At 42.7% G+C, this 20,108-nt stretch overlaps 2 protein-coding genes and 1 long non-coding RNA gene across 3 annotated transcripts; 1 reads left to right on the forward strand and 2 right to left on the reverse strand.

Annotated features, from left to right (window-relative positions):
- Positions 1–3,817: 3,817 nt before the first annotated feature.
- On the reverse strand, positions 3,818–9,342 carry LOC144003670 (uncharacterized). Its single transcript, XR_013279037.1, has 8 exons — positions 9,230–9,342; positions 8,455–8,658; positions 8,054–8,351; positions 7,725–7,943; positions 5,602–5,733; positions 5,420–5,514; positions 3,951–4,374; positions 3,818–3,842 (listed from the first exon to the last, which is right to left on the reverse strand). It is a non-coding gene; the product is annotated as an uncharacterized LOC144003670 (long non-coding RNA).
- Positions 3,852–10,356, forward strand: htra3b (HtrA serine peptidase 3b). The gene is made up of 10 exons (XM_077500154.1): positions 3,852–4,391; positions 5,425–5,542; positions 5,607–5,739; positions 5,806–5,895; positions 7,486–7,680; positions 7,751–7,783; positions 7,848–8,065; positions 8,137–8,235; positions 8,526–8,700; positions 10,037–10,356. Exons 1-10 carry the CDS (start codon positions 3,977–3,979, stop codon positions 10,070–10,072), a joined length of 1,512 nt encoding a protein of 503 aa, XP_077356280.1. The 5' UTR covers positions 3,852–3,976; the 3' UTR covers positions 10,073–10,356.
- Positions 10,357–11,168: 812 nt separating this feature from the next.
- On the reverse strand, positions 11,169–19,791 carry acox3 (acyl-CoA oxidase 3, pristanoyl). The gene is made up of 19 exons (XM_077500149.1): positions 19,647–19,791; positions 18,805–18,927; positions 18,644–18,741; positions 18,434–18,569; positions 17,313–17,387; positions 17,134–17,223; positions 16,908–17,051; positions 16,755–16,843; positions 16,408–16,504; positions 16,157–16,339; positions 15,279–15,401; positions 14,945–15,065; positions 14,226–14,348; positions 13,975–14,088; positions 13,788–13,903; positions 12,689–12,863; positions 11,635–11,702; positions 11,477–11,563; positions 11,169–11,368 (listed from the first exon to the last, which is right to left on the reverse strand). Exons 2-19 carry the CDS (start codon positions 18,922–18,924, stop codon positions 11,249–11,251), a joined length of 2,079 nt encoding a protein of 692 aa, XP_077356275.1. The 5' UTR covers positions 18,925–18,927; positions 19,647–19,791; the 3' UTR covers positions 11,169–11,248.
- Positions 19,792–20,108: the final 317 nt, after the last annotated feature.

The raw sequence follows: 20,108 nt of genomic DNA on the forward strand, positions 1-20,108 counted from the left end.
ATCGTGGGATGCCTGACCGCTGACGCCCTTTCAAAAGAACCATCGGCAACAAGACACGAACAACACTTTCTTCTCAGGAAGCTAATTTATTGTATCCCTTTTCTTTTGTCCATCCATCCATTTTCTTGACCGCTTATTCCTCACAAGGGTCGCGGGGGGTGCTGGAGCCTATCTCAGCTGTCTTTGGGCAGTAGGTGGGGTACACCCTGAACTGGTTGCCAGCCAATCGCAGTTTTCTTATGTCTTTGCTGGAATTTGTTTTTATTTTTTTTTGCGAATACACCGATTAGCCATTTGCGTACAGTAGTAGTAAAATAGGTGATTATTGCTTTGTACCCCGTTTGTTGGTTTATTTTATTTGGTCGGGATTATGTCAGAGAAGGAAGTAACTAAGTACAAATACTTCATTACTGTACTTGAGTATTTTTTTCCCCAGTACTTTGTAATTCACTGAGTATTTATTTTTTAGAATACTTTTTACTTTTATACGTTACATTTTAACAACAGTGTATGTACTTTTTACTTGATACGTTTTCAAAAGAGAGGGTCGTTACTCGTTGCTTTTGTTTTATGTGCATGACAACAATTCAAAAGTGACGGCAGCTTTTGTGCTTCTTTGTTCCTGGCTCAGCCATTCCGGCCAATCATATGAGCATTACACACGGTCTCCGACATCCCCGCTTGCGATAGGCTCCATCTCAAGCTATGAGATGACGCAATGTTGAGACGTCGCCAAGTTGAAACAAGTTTGAAACTGTCAACATTATGGACTTGATTCAGAAGGAGCTAGCGAGTCGGCTGGCTAGTGGCTACCCAGTTGGCCCACCCATGGCCTTACCTGCGGGAAATGTTCACCTTGCTCTAAGAACGATTCCATGGCGACTGCATTATGTCCTGTGTAATCCTAAAGTCCACGAGGTAGCTGCCTGCAAGAATTCGCCGTCCAATATTAAACAATTTATTGAGTTAAGGTACAGTAAAGCGAAATAATCATTTCCCTTTCGTTAGCTTGGCTCTGGTTAATGCACTGATCTGAATATATGACTGGATAGCCAATAGCCCGAGCAGACTACTCTATAAACTATACGGTATACGTACCGATTTGACATATACAGCTCGTAGGCAGTTAGTATAGTTTTTGTGTTATTACATAAACCTTGTCAAATGCTCCAGATTATGTATACAGGACCCTCCAGAATTATTGTCAGCCCTGGTTAAAAGCCTTAATATGAATTCCATTTTTATTGCAGAAGCAGGGCCGTTTCTAGCTTCATGGGGGCCCTAGGCGATCCCCCTGGCTCCTTATCTGGAGCTCCAAAATATTTTAGAAGTGCTCCTAGAAAGACAAACCTCTTAGGTTATCAAGTAAATAGAGCATGAGTGAATATTCCTTTTTTTTTTTTTATTACAGTAATATTGCTGTAATACATCCAATCATCCATTGTCTAAACCGCTTGCAGGAATACAGAATATTAATTAAAAACTCATCTGTTTTTGTATTATAAATTTTGATGTACAGTGCTTGTACCCAATTCAAAATTTTTCACTTTAAGCATTTTCTACAATTAGTTCTGGCCAAGAGAAAGCTAACATCTATAAATAAATGCCCGAGGGTAGCAAGTTGGCTAGCAAAACAAATAAAGAAACTTGCTAAAAAAAATAAAAAATAAAATGGAGTTTCACCTCGGTTATAATGCCTATTAAGAGGTGGATTACATCAAATAAATCCCCACTGAAGGTTCAGGCACCAAAAGGACCACCCATCATCGCACTATGGTGACAAAATATTACTGTTGGCGGCTAGCCAACGGCAAGTCAACTGACGCCCGTGAGCTTATTAGCTCACGCTCTGATACTCTTTCTTATTTTTATGACAGCACAAACAACACGTGAGGTCATGTTCAGTAGTGTTAGACGAATCCTGCTGCCAATGATAATACTGCAAAGATTACAAAACTGAGGGATAGCAAAAAATATTCAACAAATGTTCGCAATAGCACATGGAGGTATTTTATTATACACATGAGCTCATTGAGCATATTTTTATGGTTGGCACCATGCAAGGACATGAGCATTTTTCATGCACTATATGTCAGCGTAATCTAATTTGAATGAAATAGGCCATTTTAAAAGGGGAATTCAACCCAAAAATATGCTTTACAATATCTTCTATGTCACACGGTATTGTGATTAATATTGTTGAGCAGTAAAATCTTCCCATTTTTATCCATCACAGGGGGCGGCCATTTTGCCACATGTTGTCGACTTAAAAATGACATCGCAGTTGCTCGAGGCTCGGGTAACAACCAGGGTTATTATAGTTTTCATTTTTCATTTTAGTTAGTTTTTATTTCATTTTGAGTTTTGTTTTTTAAATTTAGTTAGTTTTAATTAGTTTTCAGGGTGGTTCTGTTAGTTTTTATTAGTTTTAGTTTCTTAATAAATGCTTACTTTTAGTTTAGTTTTAGTTAGTGTTAGGTTTTTTTTGTGTTTTTTTTTTAAGTATTACCTGTGCACAATATTTAAAAAGCACCATGGGAGTGACGTCATCTGAAGGTGCTTTTCTATTGGCTGCTGCTAAATGACATCACTTATGGGTGACACACTTTCTTTTCACCTTATTCCGGTTAATATGAAAATAAATGTTCTTATAATCACATGTAAAATCATCCGTAAAGGCTCATGAATTAAATTAATTACCAAAGACTAAAATGAAGGACATTTTTGCTATAATTATAGTTAGGTTTTAGTTAGTTTTGTAAACATAAAATGTAGTTTCAGTTACTTTTTGTTTTTAAAAAAAGCATTTTCATTCTTATTGTATTTCGTTAACGAAATTGTTTTTTCAATTTTAGTTTTAGTTTTATCGTTAGTTTTAGTTAAAGGGATACTTGTCTCATTGAGCCATTTTCAGCAGTAAAAAGTTAATATTTTGTATATAATTAATGTGGTAACGTCATTATTTTTCATGTACAATTAATACCTTTAAAAAGCCTTTTTTCTACTTGCTGTTGAATGATGACATCACCTGTGCTGAGGAAGTAGGCAACGATCAATCATAGCTCAGTTTACTAACCAAACCCAGAAAACAGGTGAGCCATGATTGGCCGTTACCTACTTCCTCAACACAGGTGATGTCATCATCAGTTGACAGCAAGTAGAAAAATTACTTTTTAAAGGTAATTGTACATGAAAAATAATGACGTTATCAAATTCATTCTGGACAAAACATTAACTTTTCACTGCTGAAAATTGTTCTCAATGAGTCAAGTACTGTATCCCTTTAACTAAAATAACCTTGGTAACAAGTAACAACCAATCACGGTTCACCGGTTTCCCGAGTTTGGCCATGTGACATTCACAAGCTGTGCAGTGATTGGATTTTAAATAAGCAATTTTACATCTGTGCAGTGTTTATTTTTGATTGACTGAAAAGTGAACGTCCGCATCGCTTCATCCAGAGCCTGCATTTAAGCGAGCTTGGTTTTCAAAACTTTATCCACAATCCAACCTCTCACGTTATCCAGAGAGCTTGGAAAGAAAACTATACTTTTCCAAACAAAGGCAGGCTGCCTAAAGTCATTTGAAAAGTGTTGCATGATGAGCATTTCAAAGCTCAAAATCAAAACTTGTTTTGATAAAGACATTTGGTGTGCACTGAAAGCAGTCATTCTGTTTTTACTGTGCCGTTAAAAGCAAACCGCGCAGGCTGGAGGTCAGCACATATGTGAAAGTGGATATAAGAAAACAGAACCTTTCTCGCTCCTCCTCCGGGGCCGCTGCCTCCTCCTCCTCCTCCTCCTCCTCCTCCTCCTCCTGAACTGCAGGATGGAAGTTTCCCGCTGCAAACAGAGCCGGGACAAAGCCAATTCCTCAATAAATCCAGAGGCTGCTGGACGATGCATTCGGCACGAGAAACGACACCACAACAAGCACCGCCAGCGACTCACCTTGTGCGTCTTTAAGTTGAGCCAAAATGCAGATGTTGACGTTGGTGTGGCTTTTGGCGCTGCTTGTCCCAAAGCCATCCCGGAGCGCAGAGTGTCCGGCGAGGTGCGACGTGAGCGCCTGCCCGAGCCCCGGCTGCCCCGGCGGCTACGTGCCGGACCGCTGCAACTGCTGCTTGGTGTGCGCCGCCGGCGAGGGCGAGCCCTGCGGCGGCCGGGACGACCCGACCTGCGGGGACGGCTTGGAGTGCCGACGCCCGGACGGCGGGCTGCGGCTCCCGCTGCGGGGTTTGTGCCGCTGCAGGCAGAGCCGGGAGGCGTGCGGCAGCGACGGGAAGACGTACGCCAACGCGTGCCAGCTGAGGGCTGCCGGCAGGAGGGCGCAGCAGCGGGGGCTCCGCCCCATCAGTCAGGTCTCACCTGGAGCCTGTCACAGCAGCACAGGTATGAAGAGCGGGAAAACAAAACGCAGATTTTTTCTTCTTTGCACGTGAAACATGAAAATGACTTGAGTTGCCTGTCGCTTTACGTCCCTGGCATAGCTAGATAAACAAAGCCGCATGATTTGCAGTTTCTCCCAGTGGCTGCGTGTTATTCCAGAGTGTCGGTGTTTTTAGGAGGGCTCCAACAGCTGCCTCGCACATTTGTTTTGGCACATTCCACAATGACGCGCACGCCATTTCTTCTGCTCACTGACTCATTCAAAGCAGCAAGAAAGAAAAGAAGTCTTCAGCCAGTTTTGAGAACCTTCCCCAAAACACACCAAAATCAGCTGATGTCATCGTCACTATAGGGACGGGCAGGTCCTAGTCCAAATTACGTCCTGACATAGTTACACAGTGACTGATAATGCAGCACATGACCATGTATCATGCCGCCTCAGATCACTTTAGCTTCATGCTATGCTACATAAGCTTAAAGAGATACTTGACATTGAGACATCTTCAGCAGTAAAAAGTTAATATTTTGTCTATAAGTAATGTGATAACTTCATTACTAACTTTCATGTACAATTAGCACCTTTTTAAAAAGTATTTTTTCTACTTGCTGTCGACTGATGATGACATCACCTGTGCTGAGGAAGTAGGCAACGATCAATCATGCTGACCAAACCCAGAAAACAGGTGAGCCTTGATTGGCCGTTGCTCATTATTTTCATGACTCAGTTCCCAATCCTGAAAATCTACCCCAGCAAGAGTTAGCAAGAAAGACTCCTATATTTTTAGTTCACCACGCCCTTTACATATGCAACGCACTAGCGACCGTGTGTGTGTATGTATGCCAGACAAAATAGAGGGTTAGTGATTAAAGGCAAACATAAGGCCAGTCGGCCACAATTTTGGGCTGGGAGGATTTCCTGTTTCCTTAGTTGCTATCTGTGTGTGTGTGCTTTCGAATGACTGAAAAGAGGCCAAGTGGGGATAGTGTTAATGGCCCAAGCAGTTGAGTAAAAGTCTGCACACATACTTTACCCCAGGTGCTCTCGTTAACGTCGGTACAGCAAGCGCTAGCAGCCCTCGATACAAATTCAACTTCATCGCCGACGTGGTGGAGAAGATCGCCCCGGCTGTGGTCCACATAGAACTGTTCCTCAGGTACACACTCCTGACGGTTGTGTGCGCGTGAGCATGTGTTGACGTGCGTGCGCTCTCACCCGAGGCATCCCCTCTTCGGCCGCAACATCCCCCTGTCGAGCGGCTCAGGCTTTGTGATTTCCCAGCATGGGCTAATAGTGACCAACGCTCACGTGGTCTCCAGCAACTCGCCCGTGTCGGCTCGTCAGCACCTGAAGGTACAAAAAAAAAAAAAAAAAAAAGTCACCAAGAAGCACATTTAACAGCTTTGTCTTCTCTTGAAGGTCCAGATGCATAACGGTAACGTTTATGAAGCCAGCATCAGAGACATCGACAAGAAGTCAGACATTGCCACCATCAAAATTAACCCTGAGGTCAGTTTGGGTTTGCCTATCAAGTGTCAGGTCAGGGCGGCTCACTTCTGGGCAAGAAAGGGGAAATGTTCATCATGTTGGGGTTCAGGTTTAGGTTCGTGCCACAGGAGTGTCAAAGTTGGCGTCACGGGCATGGCTGGACTGATGCCAGGCACTCTGGAGTGTTTTGGCGCTGGTCCGGTACTATATAAATTAGGACCCGGCCGATTAATCGGCCGCCGATTATAATCGGCCGATTATTGGCCTTCAAACATCGGCCAAAACAATCGGCCAATTAGGCCAAATGGGCGATTATTTTATAACGTCGAAAAAGACCGAAGTTTCCGACGCTATGGAAGTACACTGAATGCACCATTTTGCTTGCGTAGCATTAGCAACTAAGTGTGTAGTGTATGTTATTCTGGTTATTCTGTTGTCCCTAAAAGTCCTTAAGCTGTTTAATGACAATGCAGTTGGAGTTAACTGTAAAAATAAATACTGGACATGTTAAGAATTACCTCCACTGTATATTTAAATAAAACATGCTTCGTTTTTAAAACATTGCTAGCCTAGCGCTAACAGGAAATTAGCAAATGCTAACAGGAAGTTAGCACTGACTTCAGGAGTGTTTTTCTTTCAAATAACGAACATCCACACACAAATCTTGTGGGAACACATACACACAGATGAGATAACGGTACGCAAAGACACAGATTCTTCCCAATGTGTAAAAAACTAGTTATTTTAATAGAATTCAATCGCAAGTTTCTTCTGTACTCGCTTTAAGTGTGTATGCCATGGATGCACGGCACCACACTGCCCCCAAGAGGCCAAAATGCACAGGAACAGTCAGTAGTTCTGTTTTTTTCAGTTGCTATTATTTAAGTTTATTCTATTGTTATTTCACTTTCTTATTGTTGTTAGCCAAGTAAGTCACAAGACTTGTGAAAATAACACAAGTTGAAAATATATAAACAAAAAGGTTAATGCTTTACAGCAGTTGTAAACAAGTAAGAATGGTTTTATTATTGACACATAAAACTATACAATAACCTTGTATACTTCATGATTTTTTTTTTTATATGGACTTGTCATTCAAAGCAGAGAATCTTAAGAGTGAACGTTTGTGCCTAAGTGGTACCCACTGAAAAGGAATTGGGGAAGGGATTAATTTTATGCATTATATATATTTTTTTTTAAGTAATCAGAAGATTAATCTGTAATCGGTATTTCTTTCTGCCAAAAATCAGTATCAGCCTCAAAAAATGCATATCAGTTGGGCCCTAATATAAATATTTTTAGAGCTAGACCAATATGTTTTTTTTCAGGGCTGATGCTGATACTGATATTGGTATTTACAATATCGGCACCCCTGGCCGATTAGAAGTCTAACTCTAAATATTTAATCCATGTTACCCCAAGAGACTGGCCTACAATTTAGAGGGAGCAGCCCATTAATTCATTTACAAAATAGAGAGCAAACTGAACCAATCAGTGCCAAAGCTACTATAAGTCATTTTTTTTTATAAGACTGTCTTTAGAATATGTTTGATTCTTTTAGGGAAAGTCAATTATATCAATTATTTTCACACCGAAAATTTCTCATCCCAGAGCGAGCTCCCCGTCCTGCTTCTGGGTCACAGTGCGGACTTGAGGCCCGGCGAGTTTGTGGTGGCCATCGGCAGCCCCTTCGCCCTCCAGAACACGGTCACCACCGGCATCGTCAGCACGGCCCAGCGGGACGGCAAGGAGCTCGGCCTCAGGGACTCGGACATGGACTACGTCCAGACAGACGCCATCATCAACGTGAGAGTCTGGCAACATTTGGGCGCGCTGACGGAACGTCTCACCTTTCTTTTTGTTGTCTTCTTCACAGTTTGGCAATTCAGGAGGGCCTCTGGTCAATCTGGTAAGACTTTGTTTGGCTTGCTTGCTTCCAAAGACACAGCTAGCTGAGTGTCTTTTCTTTTGAGGACGGCGAGGTGATCGGCATCAATACCCTCAAGGTCGCAGCGGGAATCTCCTTCGCCATCCCTTCAGATAGGATCACTCGCTTCCTCAACGACTCCCTGGACAAGTACGGCAAAGCTGAAACGTCAAATGTGCCTCCGCCCCCACGTCCGTCTCCTTCAGACATCAGGCCGGTCAAGAAGCGTTTCATCGGGATCAGAATGCTCACCATCACCCCGGCGTAAGTCCTTCGCGAGGTACTCTTTCCTGCCACTCTCAGGAATCACTTCACTTCTCCAAAACTGTTTGCAGGCTCGTTGAGGAATTACAACAGCAGAGGCCCGACTTCCCAGACGTCCCTGGTGGAGGCATCTACGTCCACGAGGTGGTTCCTCACTCCCCAGCGCAGAAGTAAGAAACTTGAGGTTGGACTCACTGTCGAGCCGGTATCGGCATGGATTTCTGGACAAACTGCTTCACGGGGCAGGTGTGAGCAAATGGTTAATATGGCCGGTTTAAGGCACCAACTGGTGAAAGAAAGTGAAAGAAAAAAAAACATCAGCTGCTGTCATGAAAATGGACAGAATGAGCTAGACATTGGAGTGAACAGGGTTCGGCAAATAGACCTACTCCAGTGTGTGAATGCTTTCTTCACAACTGTGATGGTCAAATGGGATGACTTTCTTCTTTGTGGCTCCCAGAAGCGGCATCAGAGACGGCGACATCATCGTCAAGCTGAACGGTCGGCCTGTGGTGAACACGGCTCAGCTGCAGAAGGCGCTGCGGGAGGAGACGGCCCTCCTGCTGGAGGTCAGGAGGGACAACGACGACCTGCTGTTCAACATTGAACCGGACGTCATCATGCAGTACACCACAGTGAGCCGTAAAACACATGATAGTCTGTAATAGAGTGACCCCATTTATTGTGGGAGAGGCGTCCCAGAACCATCCGCGCCAGAACAAAATTCGCCATAGGATTTGCCTCCCTCACGCTTCAGTTCACGCACACAATTTAAGACACTTTTAATTTTCAATTCATTGACATGTAATTCCAATTTAGATTTTGGCTTCTCTCAATCTTTAAATAAATTAATTTAAATTTTAAAAAAATACAGTAAAATAAAACGATTCATGACATGTGCAGAACGGCGTATTAATTTTGATATCCGTGAGCGTGCTTGAATAAAACCCTAGTTGGAGTTCACTATCAAACTAAACACACAGCAAAAAGAGTTACACATATTATATATATCTAAATACAAGACATACTTCATTTTTAAAACATTGCTAACGCCAATGCTAACGTCAAGGGACACATTAACATGCTAACGGAAAATTAGCATCAACTTCGGGAGTGATGACTCAAATAACGAATTTTCAAATAATGCTGTAAAAAAACACTTACACTTAACATAATACCGAAACGTACAAATTCTTCCCAAACGGTGAAAAACGAGTTATATTAGAGTTCAATTCCAAGTTCCTTATCTCATTGTGTGTACTTCATCCAAGAACGGCACCACACCGCCCCTAAGAGGCCAACGCGCGCATCACAGTAACAGCTGGTACAGTGTGTTTGTTTATTGAACATATAAACAAACAATTAGCAGGAAAAATAAATACAAGAAAGAAGAAACGTATACAATCATTGGTGACAATTTGCATGTTCAAAGGGAGTAGGAAGAAGTTGAAAACTTATCTAGTCTACCCCTTATTCTTTGTATCTTTTGATTTATTCCATTTTATTGATACAATAGAATTAAACATTTGTAGTATATTTAAAGTTAAGTTTTCAAGGATTCAATGAGCTTTACTTCGCCCAAAATTCAAGGATGCAAAGATCGTTTTATTATTATTATTATTATTTTTTATTCAATAAAAATTTCCACATGTGGCACGAAATACGATATGGGAGGTTCCAGGTTAGCATCGTGTTAAAATAAATATAGAACAATAACAGACGCTAAAATAAATTTAAAGCAATGAAGAAGATGCTTGTTTGAATGTTTGCAAAGACGCAAGGCATCAAAAAGGTGTAGAGTTCAATAGTAAAGTCTTCCTATCCTTTTTATTCTTTTATCATCACTAGATGAAGACCACAAATGATTTATTATAAGACCATTTGACATGGTGAACCACTTGGGAGAGAAATAATTTGAATTGCTTGTGACGAGTGTTGACAACGTTGCTTTCTCAATGCCCTCGTGGACAGGAGCAACTTGGAGGGGATCAAGGAGCCTCTTCGTAGTCCGGACAGCATTGAGGAAAAACGCAAGCCCGCTCATCTTCAGCAAGAGCTGCGAAAAGGAAAGAGACGTGGAGAGATGTCGTCCCTGCAACACTGGCAGCTCCATCATCACGTTTGAAAGTTGAAATGCACATGCACACAAATATGAAGGTCAATGTGAAATGCATAAAATACATGCAGCTCATTTGAAGAATCCCGCTCTAGTAGATGTGGGAGGCCAGTATGTCATGATGTACTTGTTTTACAGCGAAAGCTCAAGTCTCAATAAATCTATTGACCCTCAGCTCTTACCTCGTTTTGCTTCGACTCCTCTTCTTCTCTTCTTGTTTCCACAAAGAGCAAACATTCCTGTAATACCTCGTGATGTCACCCATGAAATCCACACCAAGCAAGCGCTGACAACAGCTGGAATTGATTCTATTTCGGGATTGGTTATGTTTAACATGCGTGTACATACAAAGCGTTTCCTTTCCAGACGGCATGAACTCAATTTGACCTGCCAGGCCGGAAAAATGACAGCAAAAATGTTCCTGACTCACAAGGAGCATCAACACACACTTTCTTTGGGCTATTGCCTCCAAATGGACAAAAATACAATACCCAACACATAATTATTTGTTTCTTTTATTGGTAAGCCACTGATTACCAAGTAATTATATGTATGTACATATACACACGTTTGTCTTTGTATCATCGTGGGGACTTCTCATTCACATAATGTCTTTCCTCACCTCAACCATAACCCAATTCCAAATTAAACTCTAAAACCAAGTCTTGACCCTCAAAAAGAGGTCTGAACTTGTGGGGACCACCAAAATGTCCCCACAATTTAAAGTCAGTCCCCACACTTGATAGTTAAACCTGGAAAAACACGTGTATGGGCCCCACAAGGTGGCAAAGACAAAGGCACATACACATTATTTATGGTTGTCGGTGAACAAAACTTTGCATTTCTCTCCGCAATTTACCAAACAAATCTAGTGCCAAGAAGCTGATGCGCGTTTTGGTTTTAGATGTGCGAGAATGACATTAAAAGGCTGAGAAGATAGCCAAAGAATTGGCTTAAAGAATAAGTGAATGATTGCCTCAATCATTCACTTATTCTTTAAGCCAATTCTTTCATTCCCAATCACGAGAATTAGCAAGTTGACGAGAAACGGAGCAAGTGTGTGCCGCCTAGAGTTTGGGCCGCAGAGATCCCACGGCGGGCTTGTCGGCGCAGAACTCTTTCCACCAGGACGGCCTCTCCAGCGCTTGGTGGCCCTGCATCACCGTGGACCAAAGATTCTTGTACAGCTGCGGCCGGAGGGACAAACAATTTGCAGAGAGTACATTGGAAATAACATTTTGGACTTGACTTCTGCTTTAGCATGTGTGAGTAGTGCACGTAAACAAGCAACTTGCCTGTCCGTCAGCATTGCCGATAGGCGAGTTGAGGATGAAGTCCGGGGGAGCGATCGCATCGACCAGCGCCACCGCGTCATCCTTCAGCTGCAAACAACTTGACTTTCACAAGAGCCTGCCTTGACCATTTTGCTAGGAATGATGCATCATCGTCACACCTGCGCGCAGAGAGTAACAATGGCCGTCTGGATCAAGTGGGCCGGCTCCCTTCCGCTCAGGAAAGCACCTGCATTCAAGCACACAAAGCGTGACTGTGCCAATATAGATGGGGTTGCACTGGCTAAGCCTCATTAAAAAAAAAATGTCATATGAATTCTTGAAAAAAGAAAAAGGTACATGTAACTAACAATTAGTGTAACTGTCCTAATTCTAAGTTCATGATCATATTAAAATGTATTTACTTTTCTACAAGATGGTAAAATGACAATATAGGTAATTTGCTGACTGCTGACGACTCTGTTTATTTTGATTATTGTGCCACCTGCTGGTGTATTTGAGAGTTGCATTGCGTGACAGGGAGAGGTTACTTTAATGGTCAGTTACGTTATAGGGAGAGATTTGTCTCAAAAATACTCACACAAATAAATTTGTGATTTTCACATGTGTTTTTGAGATCCACAAATATATCCGCGATTTTCACGACTTTTTAAATTTCTTGTGTGCATTTTCCATGACTTTTGCTTGCGAGTTGTCAAAAGTGCGTTTGTGGATCGTCACACACGTGCATTTATTTTTGAGACAAACATCATGCTGTTTTCGAGATTTGCACAACAAGCCCTCAGACGCGTCTCAGGCCTGTTCCTCTTCCGTCCACGGGGAGGCAGTGTTGCTGTCTCAATTGAACAAGAACGAGCCGTTTCTCGTTTAAATCCTCTTTCTACAAAGTACTGTCTCAAATGTCCTCCAATTTTGATATTGTAAATGTATAGGATCGTATGGCGAGTAGTCTTGGTCTATTGGCTATCCAGTAATATATACAGATCAAGAACTGCTGCTTAGTGGCGTAGAAGAAGAAAATGTAACAGCAGAAGAAGAGTGTCTTTCGGGAGAAGGCAAAACAAGCTCAAAGGAAACAAACTAAGGTCACATTTTGTTCTCGTTCAACTGAGACAGGAGGAACGGGCCTGAGACAAGTGAATATCTGGGGGCTTACAACTTTGGACTGAAAATGAACAGATACCTATATTACATTATTTGCATGTGTGCATTCACCTTGGTACAGTGTGCCCATGTGTCTGCTGAGACTCCACAGTCCATAAAGGGCGCAAAGCTTCCCGAGGACCGCTCGCAGCTGGGTGGGCGTGTCGTCGTCACGAGTCCACTCGTGAAACCTCTGGAGGCAGCAGTGTTCGATGTAGGCCAAGGCCAGGTCGCGGCAGTAGTACACCTGGACCGATGGACGACATTCAATTAAAGCGAAAGTCAATCCTGTTTTTTTTTTGTTTTTTTTTGACAATAATATGTTATATGTAATCCCACTAGTCTAAATATGGTATTTTGGTTGATATTGTGATAGGGGAATATGAGTTAAGCAGTAAAAGCAAACTGTTTTTGTCCATCTCGGGGGACAGCCATTTTGCCACTTGGTTGAAGAAGACATCAGTGCTGCGCAGGTCTCAGATAACAACCAATCACGGCTCAGCTTCAGAAAACAGGTGAGCTGTGACTGCTCGTTGACTGAGCCCTAAACAACTGTGATGTCATCTTAAGTCGACAGCAAGTGCAAAATGGCCGCCCCCACTGACCTGTATATATGACTGGATAGCCTCATGCTAGCTTTACATGCTAATTCTAGCTTAGCATGCTACTGCTATCTTAGCATGCTACTGCTAAGTTAGCATGCTAATGTTAATGCTGTTAGCATGCTAAATCTAATACTAGCTTAGCATGCTAATGCTAATTCTAGCTTAGCATGCTACTGCTAGCTTAGCATGCTACTGCTAAGTTAGCATGCTAATGTTAATGCTGTTAGCATGCTAAATCTAATACTAGCTTAGCATGCTAATACAAGGTTAGCATGCTAATGTTAAGTTAGCATTCTAATGCTAATGCTACCTTAGCATACTCAAAAGTCTTGGCCTATCGGCTATCCAGTCATATATATAGATCAGTGGAATTTGCTTCTTAACTCATATTCCAAAAATGTAATATTAATCAGAATGTCATGTTTAGACTAGTGAGGACACATATAACTTATTATCCTCAATAAATGTTAACGGTTGACTTCCACTTTAAATGGAAAATGTTCAAAAGTGGTCGTAATAATTGAAATCTACATTTGTGTCGCACAACAAAAAAAGTGGTCTCTTGCCTGGCTGTTGTTCCGGGCCTCAAAGTCGTCTTGTCCCGAAGCCCGTTGCTGCTGCAGCCTCTTGTGACTCTCCTCCAAGAGGAAGCACACCAGCCACTTGTAGGCCGCCAACGCCACTGACGAGGAAGCCGTCAAGCAATGACGCTTTGGATCCTGTGAGTGTCACCTAGTTGACGGAGAAAAATACCTGCGGAATCCATGCAGTCGTCAAGCGTGCGCGCTGCGAAGCGGCCGTCTCGGATCTTGTGGAAATCGTCCAGGAAGTCCACGGAGTGAAGAGGAGAGTGGATGCGCACGCCGTCTGAAAGCGGGTTCGGTATCAACACAAATGAACAAGGACAAAAAAATTGTACTAAAGCATCTCTAATATTTGCTGTATGCCTTCACTACTGTGCTAGCCTGAGGTGTGATAGAAAGAAGAAAAGGCTGAAGACTGACCACGTCGCTTGGCATCCATCCACGCCATCAGGTAGTTGCTGGTTTGCTGAAGTAACACGTTGTTGTCCCCCTCGTAGGTGCAATTGGGGTCGTTGTCATCGCGTAGATTGCCAAGGCGGTTCACTGTGGAGGCGAGCAAAGCACAAGGAAGCTTCAAGTGTGGCTAGCTAACTCTAGCTAGGAAAGCATTATGTACTTGTGCCAGCTTCAAGTGTTGCTAGCTAACTCTAGCTAGGAAAGCATTATGTACTTGTGCCACCTTCAAGTGTTGCTAGCTAACTCTAGCTAGGAAAGCATTATGTACTTGTGCCAGCTTCAAGTGTTGCTAGCTAACTAGCTAGGAAAGCATTATGTACTTGTGCCAGCTTCAAGTGTTGCTAGCTAACTCTAGCTAGGAAAGCATTATGTACTTGTGCCAGCTTCAAGCGTTGCTAGCTAACTCTAGCTAGGAAAGCATTATGTACCTATGCCAGCTTCAAGTGTTGCTAGCTAACTCTAGCTAGGAAAGCATTATGTACTTGTGCCAGCTTCAAGTGTTGCTAGCTAACTCTAGCTAGGAAAGCATTATGTACTTGTGCCAGCTTCAAGTGTAGCTAGCTAACTCTAGCTAGGAAAGCATTATGTACCTGTGCCAGCTTCAAGTGTTGCTAGCTAACTCTAGCTAGGAAAGCATTATGTACTTGTGCCGAGAGCGGGGCCCTCAAGACAGAAATACGCACTGGCCAGGTAACCGTGACCGCCGCACGCCTCGCGGCACTCCTGGATCCCCCGCTGAGCCGTCCACGAGGCCAAGGGCTTGCCGGAACAGGCCAGCGCGTGGATCTCCCTACCCAGCTCGGCCTGCCACACACGCGCGCACATTTAAGTCAAACATGAACGCAGATAACACATATGTAAAACGTCTTATCATCTGGAAACCCTTGAGAAATTTTGGAAAGAGGAGATCAACTTGGATTCGCTTTATCATCAATGTTCAAAAAAATGTCCGGCATATTCTGTACTTTCGTGATTTGAGCTATTTTGTGGCGGACAAAGAAAAGCGCATGAACACACCTGTGTGTCCGAGTTCGCCCTCATCATCTGCCCCATGCGAAACTCCACGAAGTTGCCGAAGAGGGATTTGGAGAAACGCTCCAGAGCGTAGGCCGCCGCCAGGTACGGAATCAGACGCCATTGCTGCAAAGACACAAAGCAAGGTTTGTTTTTTAAGAAAGAAAAATAGCAAATATATCACTATTTATATTGTACTTCATAAAAATAGAGTAAGGACATAAATAGAATGCAAAACAAAGATTGCATCCTGATTTTATGCTGCAAAAAAAATGAAAATACAAGTCCTGCTTGTTAGGGGTGTGCCAAAAAAAAATTTAAAAATCAATTTTCAGAAGAATCGCGATTCTCATTTAGTACAATTAAGAATCTATTTTAAATGTCCCAAAATCTATTTTATTTAAGTTACTTTATACTGTCTTGCCCTTGTTTGACTTGACTTGCTTGTGTGTGCCTTTACTGGGATTGCTGATCATGTTGTACCCAATTTGGCCACTCAGGGGCAGTGTGGTTCCGCACGTTCCGATAGTTAAATTGTAGCCACATTAGAGAGTAGAAGGAAAAAGTCATGATCAAGTTATGCCGATAAAAGTTGTTTTTTTTTTTAGGAAGAGCATAATATTAAGATGGTTATCTATATACATTACTGAAGCATTTTGTATGAATAGCCGTGTAATCTAAATCAAAGTGTAATTACTGGACAAAGTTCAATACTAACCATTAGCATGAAAATGCTGTTCAATAAATAATAGCATTTAAACTAAATTGAGCCTTAACTGGCATATCTATCTATTTGTTTTTAAGAGTACATTTCAGCTGGTCCCCACCGGATTCAGAGGAGGGAATAAAATAAGACCGGCAAAACAAATTTAGCCTCTAACCTGCAACTGGTACTCAAGGACAGGAAGTTCCTGGCCATCCTTGTGCCCGAACTGCCTCCTAGTGGCGGAGAAGCGTACCGCCACGGTCAGAGCCAGCTTGAGGTTGACCAGGGCCATCCTGGCAATGGACACCCGGCCTCCGGACAGGGCGCCCAGCGACGCCCCGAAACGCTTGTTGGGGTCCTTGACAAGCACAAACGCGTTGGCCTCGACGTTCGCAAAAGGTGGCTCGGGAGGACGACGGCGTTTACCTGGAAAGGCGTCACGTAACCGCCGGCGGGAGTCACGTCTCCAGTTTTGTTCAGGAGATTCTCCCGCGGGATCCTCACGTCGTGGAACATTACGAACCTGCGTGCAGTCAGTCATCAACTTTCACAAATAGATACATCTAAAATATGTACTTGTAGGCTAAATGCTAAAAACTTAGCATTTTTTTCCCATATTGCCACTTGTGTAAGTGCAAGTAACCAAAATGCTACATTTTTGTAGCATTTTGGCATCTTATACGCTTGTGTTCATAAATTAAGTAAATAAACATTGATTATTCATAATTTTCATGATTTACAGTGCACGATTTCCATTCGGCATATGAGCGTACCCGTTATCCAGTCCGTTCTGGCCCAGCTTCTTGCCCATATCGCCGACCAGCACGCCAGGCAGCGCCAGCAGCGTCTTGGGATCTCTCACCTGCGTTAAACGCTCACTTAGATTTGCGCTAATGCACTAGAAAGAGACAAAGCTCAAAGCGTACCGGGACCACGAAAGAGTGCAGGCCGTGGCAAACCCCGTCCGCCGTGTAGAGCTGCGCCAACACCAGCGCGTGTGTAGCCGTCTTCCCTAGGTTACCCACCCAGAACTTGGCTGCCTCGAAATCCGGAGAGTTGATGACGAACTCCTGCAAAACATCCCGGAGCCCAGCACGCCATGTTCGCAAAGCACAGGCGTTAGGTTACTCGCGGCGGCGAGCGTTTTCCCACCTGTGTGGACGGCTCGTAGGTGGCGGTGGTCCTCATGGCTCTGGTGTTGCTGCCGTGACTCAGCTCGGTCAGCGCGAAGCATCCGAACGCCTCCGGGAAAAATGGTGGAGAACGAGCGCGTTACGAGCGGATGGCGTTCGTTCGACGTGACGTGACGTGAAGAGGACCACGGCGCTTACCGTCATATCGTTGGTGGCATCCACGAATTTGTGGTGTCGTGCTGAGCCGCTGCTGGCCACCGTTCCTCCAAACATCTGAGCAAAAATATCGCAGTATCAGAAAAGTTCAGCTCTGTAATAACCTTCTAAAAATATGTGGGTAAATAAAAACTGCATTTCTTTTATTTTGAAACAATATATAGAATATTATTATTAGGTACACAACCTGTACAATTTTTAAGGTTAAATAAATCAATTACAATTCTTCTTCTATTTTCAATTCTACTGAGAAAGTCACAGTGTCGTAACAGCTACTCATGTTGTCCTTGCAGCTAACTAGTACCCACTGGCACCATTTTTTTAAACTAAAATGCACAAAACAAAATAATTGGAGGCAATTAACTTCAGAGGCGGCTCTTCTACTCAACTCTGCAAGTAGCCAATCATATTGTGCCCTGCTTCGACATCCTCTCAAAAAAGAAAAAAGGAGCTCATTACCGGTGACATCCCGGTTATTGAAACCTTGACTTTTCAAAACCATGGTAAACCATCAAACCGGTAATCGGCCCATGCGTAGTTGCGACTACATGTAAAAAAAAAATGTGAAGGATTAGAATCACCAGGTCATTAACTAATTTGTTCCCAAAAACGTATAAATGTTCTATTTTAAATGTTTCACGTGTCCCAAAGACGTATTTATACGTTTATGTTTTTCTATGCTACAGCATACAGAAGGCTTTGATGCAGCCTCTGAACTGCAGAGAACGGGTAAAGCAATGGTAGTATTTACACAAACGGCCAGCAGGTGGCAGCAGAGTATAAGAGATCAACCAGGGCCATGTTACAAAAGGCAATTTTCCAGTTTTAAAACGATTTGGGAATAACAATGAAACTGCTATATTCTAATACCAATTGCTGCAAAACGGAAACAGAAATATATTTTTCTGATGAAAATGTTTTTATAGCAATAGAACACAATATTCTGTGGGCCTTGCAAAATCAGTCAAAATCCAGTAGAACAGCCGGGAGAGTGAAGAGGGTTGCTTCAGGTAAAATGGCTGTGAGTCAATGAGTTAATACTGAATTTTATTATTATTATTATTATTATTATTATTATTATTATTACTCTCCTGAGTACTCACGCCTTTGCTGAGAAAGTACTTGGCCGACAAGGACCAATCGAACATTCCCAAGCAGTTGTTGAGGACCACCGTCTTCCACGGGTCGGCCATGGCCTCGTCATCGGTCAGGAAGTCGTAGCGGAACAGCTGCTTCACCCTGTTCGTTTCCAACCCAAATGGATCTTTGAGTCTCGTTGTCGTCATGTGTAAAATACACAATCCACCTGGCACCTGAGGAAGGTGAGTTCCCGCATTTTCTCCACAGGGAGGTCTTCACCCGGCGTCCTGGAGAAAAGCGGGTCATTCTCCAACGCTGTGAAAACTCGTTGCTGTGGCACATGACAAGAAATGTGAGCTCAGAAGACCATACAACACTTGCCGTCTCGCTATACCTTCAATGCCAATGCCTCTTCCCCTTCCAGAAACAAAAGCATGTCCTTCCATGGGAAAGAAGCTTTTCGTCTGTAGATGTCCAGCGGCCCGCTGGGGAGGTCAGCCACTTGCTGCTTCATTGTCTTCAAAACCGCAAATGAGTACAGGATGGCCTTTCATTTGTCACATTTCTTCATCATTATACCGCTCACCTTCCACATTTGATTCCAACCTCCAAATATTAACAACACTCTGGACATTCACACTAATAACGTTCAAAAAAAAATTCCCACCAGAAAACAAATATTGAAATAAAACTTGCCACTTATTTCCACATATTTCCAAACTTCAACGTCACAGTTTTTCAGATAGTTCACAAACATATTTACCTTTCACCACATATACGAACAGAACTAAATGTCAAATATTTGACATTCCTCAAACTTCCACAATAAAATTCCAAACTTAAGAGATATGTGTTTACTTATTTTTTTTAATCGTTTCAAGCAACAATACCATCAATTCTCCAGCATTTCTGTTTAGCACCAGAGCTTCAATAATCACACAATTCCTGTGTAAATGTCCTCTCTTGTTACTTATTTTTAATATTAAATGATTGACCTCGCTGGACGCATTTTTGCTCGCTATTTGGCCTTCAAGTTATCAATGCAGAGTAGAGGTCAAGGGCTGCTTGGCAAACTGTCTTCGTGATAGAGCATGACATGAGGATTATTCACAATAAATCAACTAAAATATGTAAAGCACAACAACCTTCACACCAAACGTTGTCAAACAAATACATTTTATTAGCGGCGAAATAAACTTCAAATTCGCTCTAAAACGTTTCTTTCGTTTATCTTACCTGTGGAAAATCGACTTTTTGTGAACGCTGAGCGAGTAATCAAGCAGAAAGCAAGAAAAGTCAAGTTCGGTGGACATTGGTCTAGGACACGCCCACTACACTCTGAACCCGGAAGTAAACCGCCAGCGAACCAGGAAGAGCGGAAGCCAACGGCGGCCATCTTATGTTGCCACTCAGTCGGCGTAACTTTATGTTGATTTCTTCATGGCGTTTTCACGCTATTTTCTGTTTCTACGGCAAAAGACTTCATTTTCTCCTAGAATTTTTTGTCTCCCTTATATTCTATAAGGTATATCTCCGTGTGTTACTCAAAGATATGCATATTATTGTCAGAACCATCAACAACCAAGTGAAAGTCCATCAGTTAAAAAAAAAAAATGCTGCGAAACGTAAACCTAACCTGTGTGAGTCACAATTCATTATATTGAGATAATATACTGTTGTCTATATGTACACTATGCA

Source organism: Festucalex cinctus, chromosome 16, assembly GCF_051991245.1.
Source record: "Festucalex cinctus isolate MCC-2025b chromosome 16, RoL_Fcin_1.0, whole genome shotgun sequence".
Lineage (NCBI taxonomy): Eukaryota > Metazoa > Chordata > Actinopteri > Syngnathiformes > Syngnathidae > Festucalex > Festucalex cinctus.

Coding starts and splice junctions, on each gene's coding strand:
- acox3 (XM_077500149.1), bottom strand. CDS start 18,924: ATGAAGCAGCAAGTGGCTGACCTCCCCAGCGGGCCGCTGGACATCTAC. Junction 14,349..14,944: donor CGGTCACGGTTACCTGGCCA/GTGCGTATTTCT, acceptor TCGCCTCCACAG/TGAACCGCCTTGGCAATCTA. Junction 11,703..12,688: donor CATGGGCACACTGTACCAAG/GTGAATGCACAC, acceptor GCTTGAATGCAG/GTGCTTTCCTGAGCGGAAGG.
- htra3b (XM_077500154.1), top strand. CDS start 3,977: ATGCAGATGTTGACGTTGGTGTGGCTTTTGGCGCTGCTTGTCCCAAAG. Junction 4,392..5,424: donor AGCCTGTCACAGCAGCACAG/GTATGAAGAGCG, acceptor ACTTTACCCCAG/GTGCTCTCGTTAACGTCGGT. Junction 5,740..5,805: donor CGGCTCGTCAGCACCTGAAG/GTACAAAAAAAA, acceptor CTTCTCTTGAAG/GTCCAGATGCATAACGGTAA.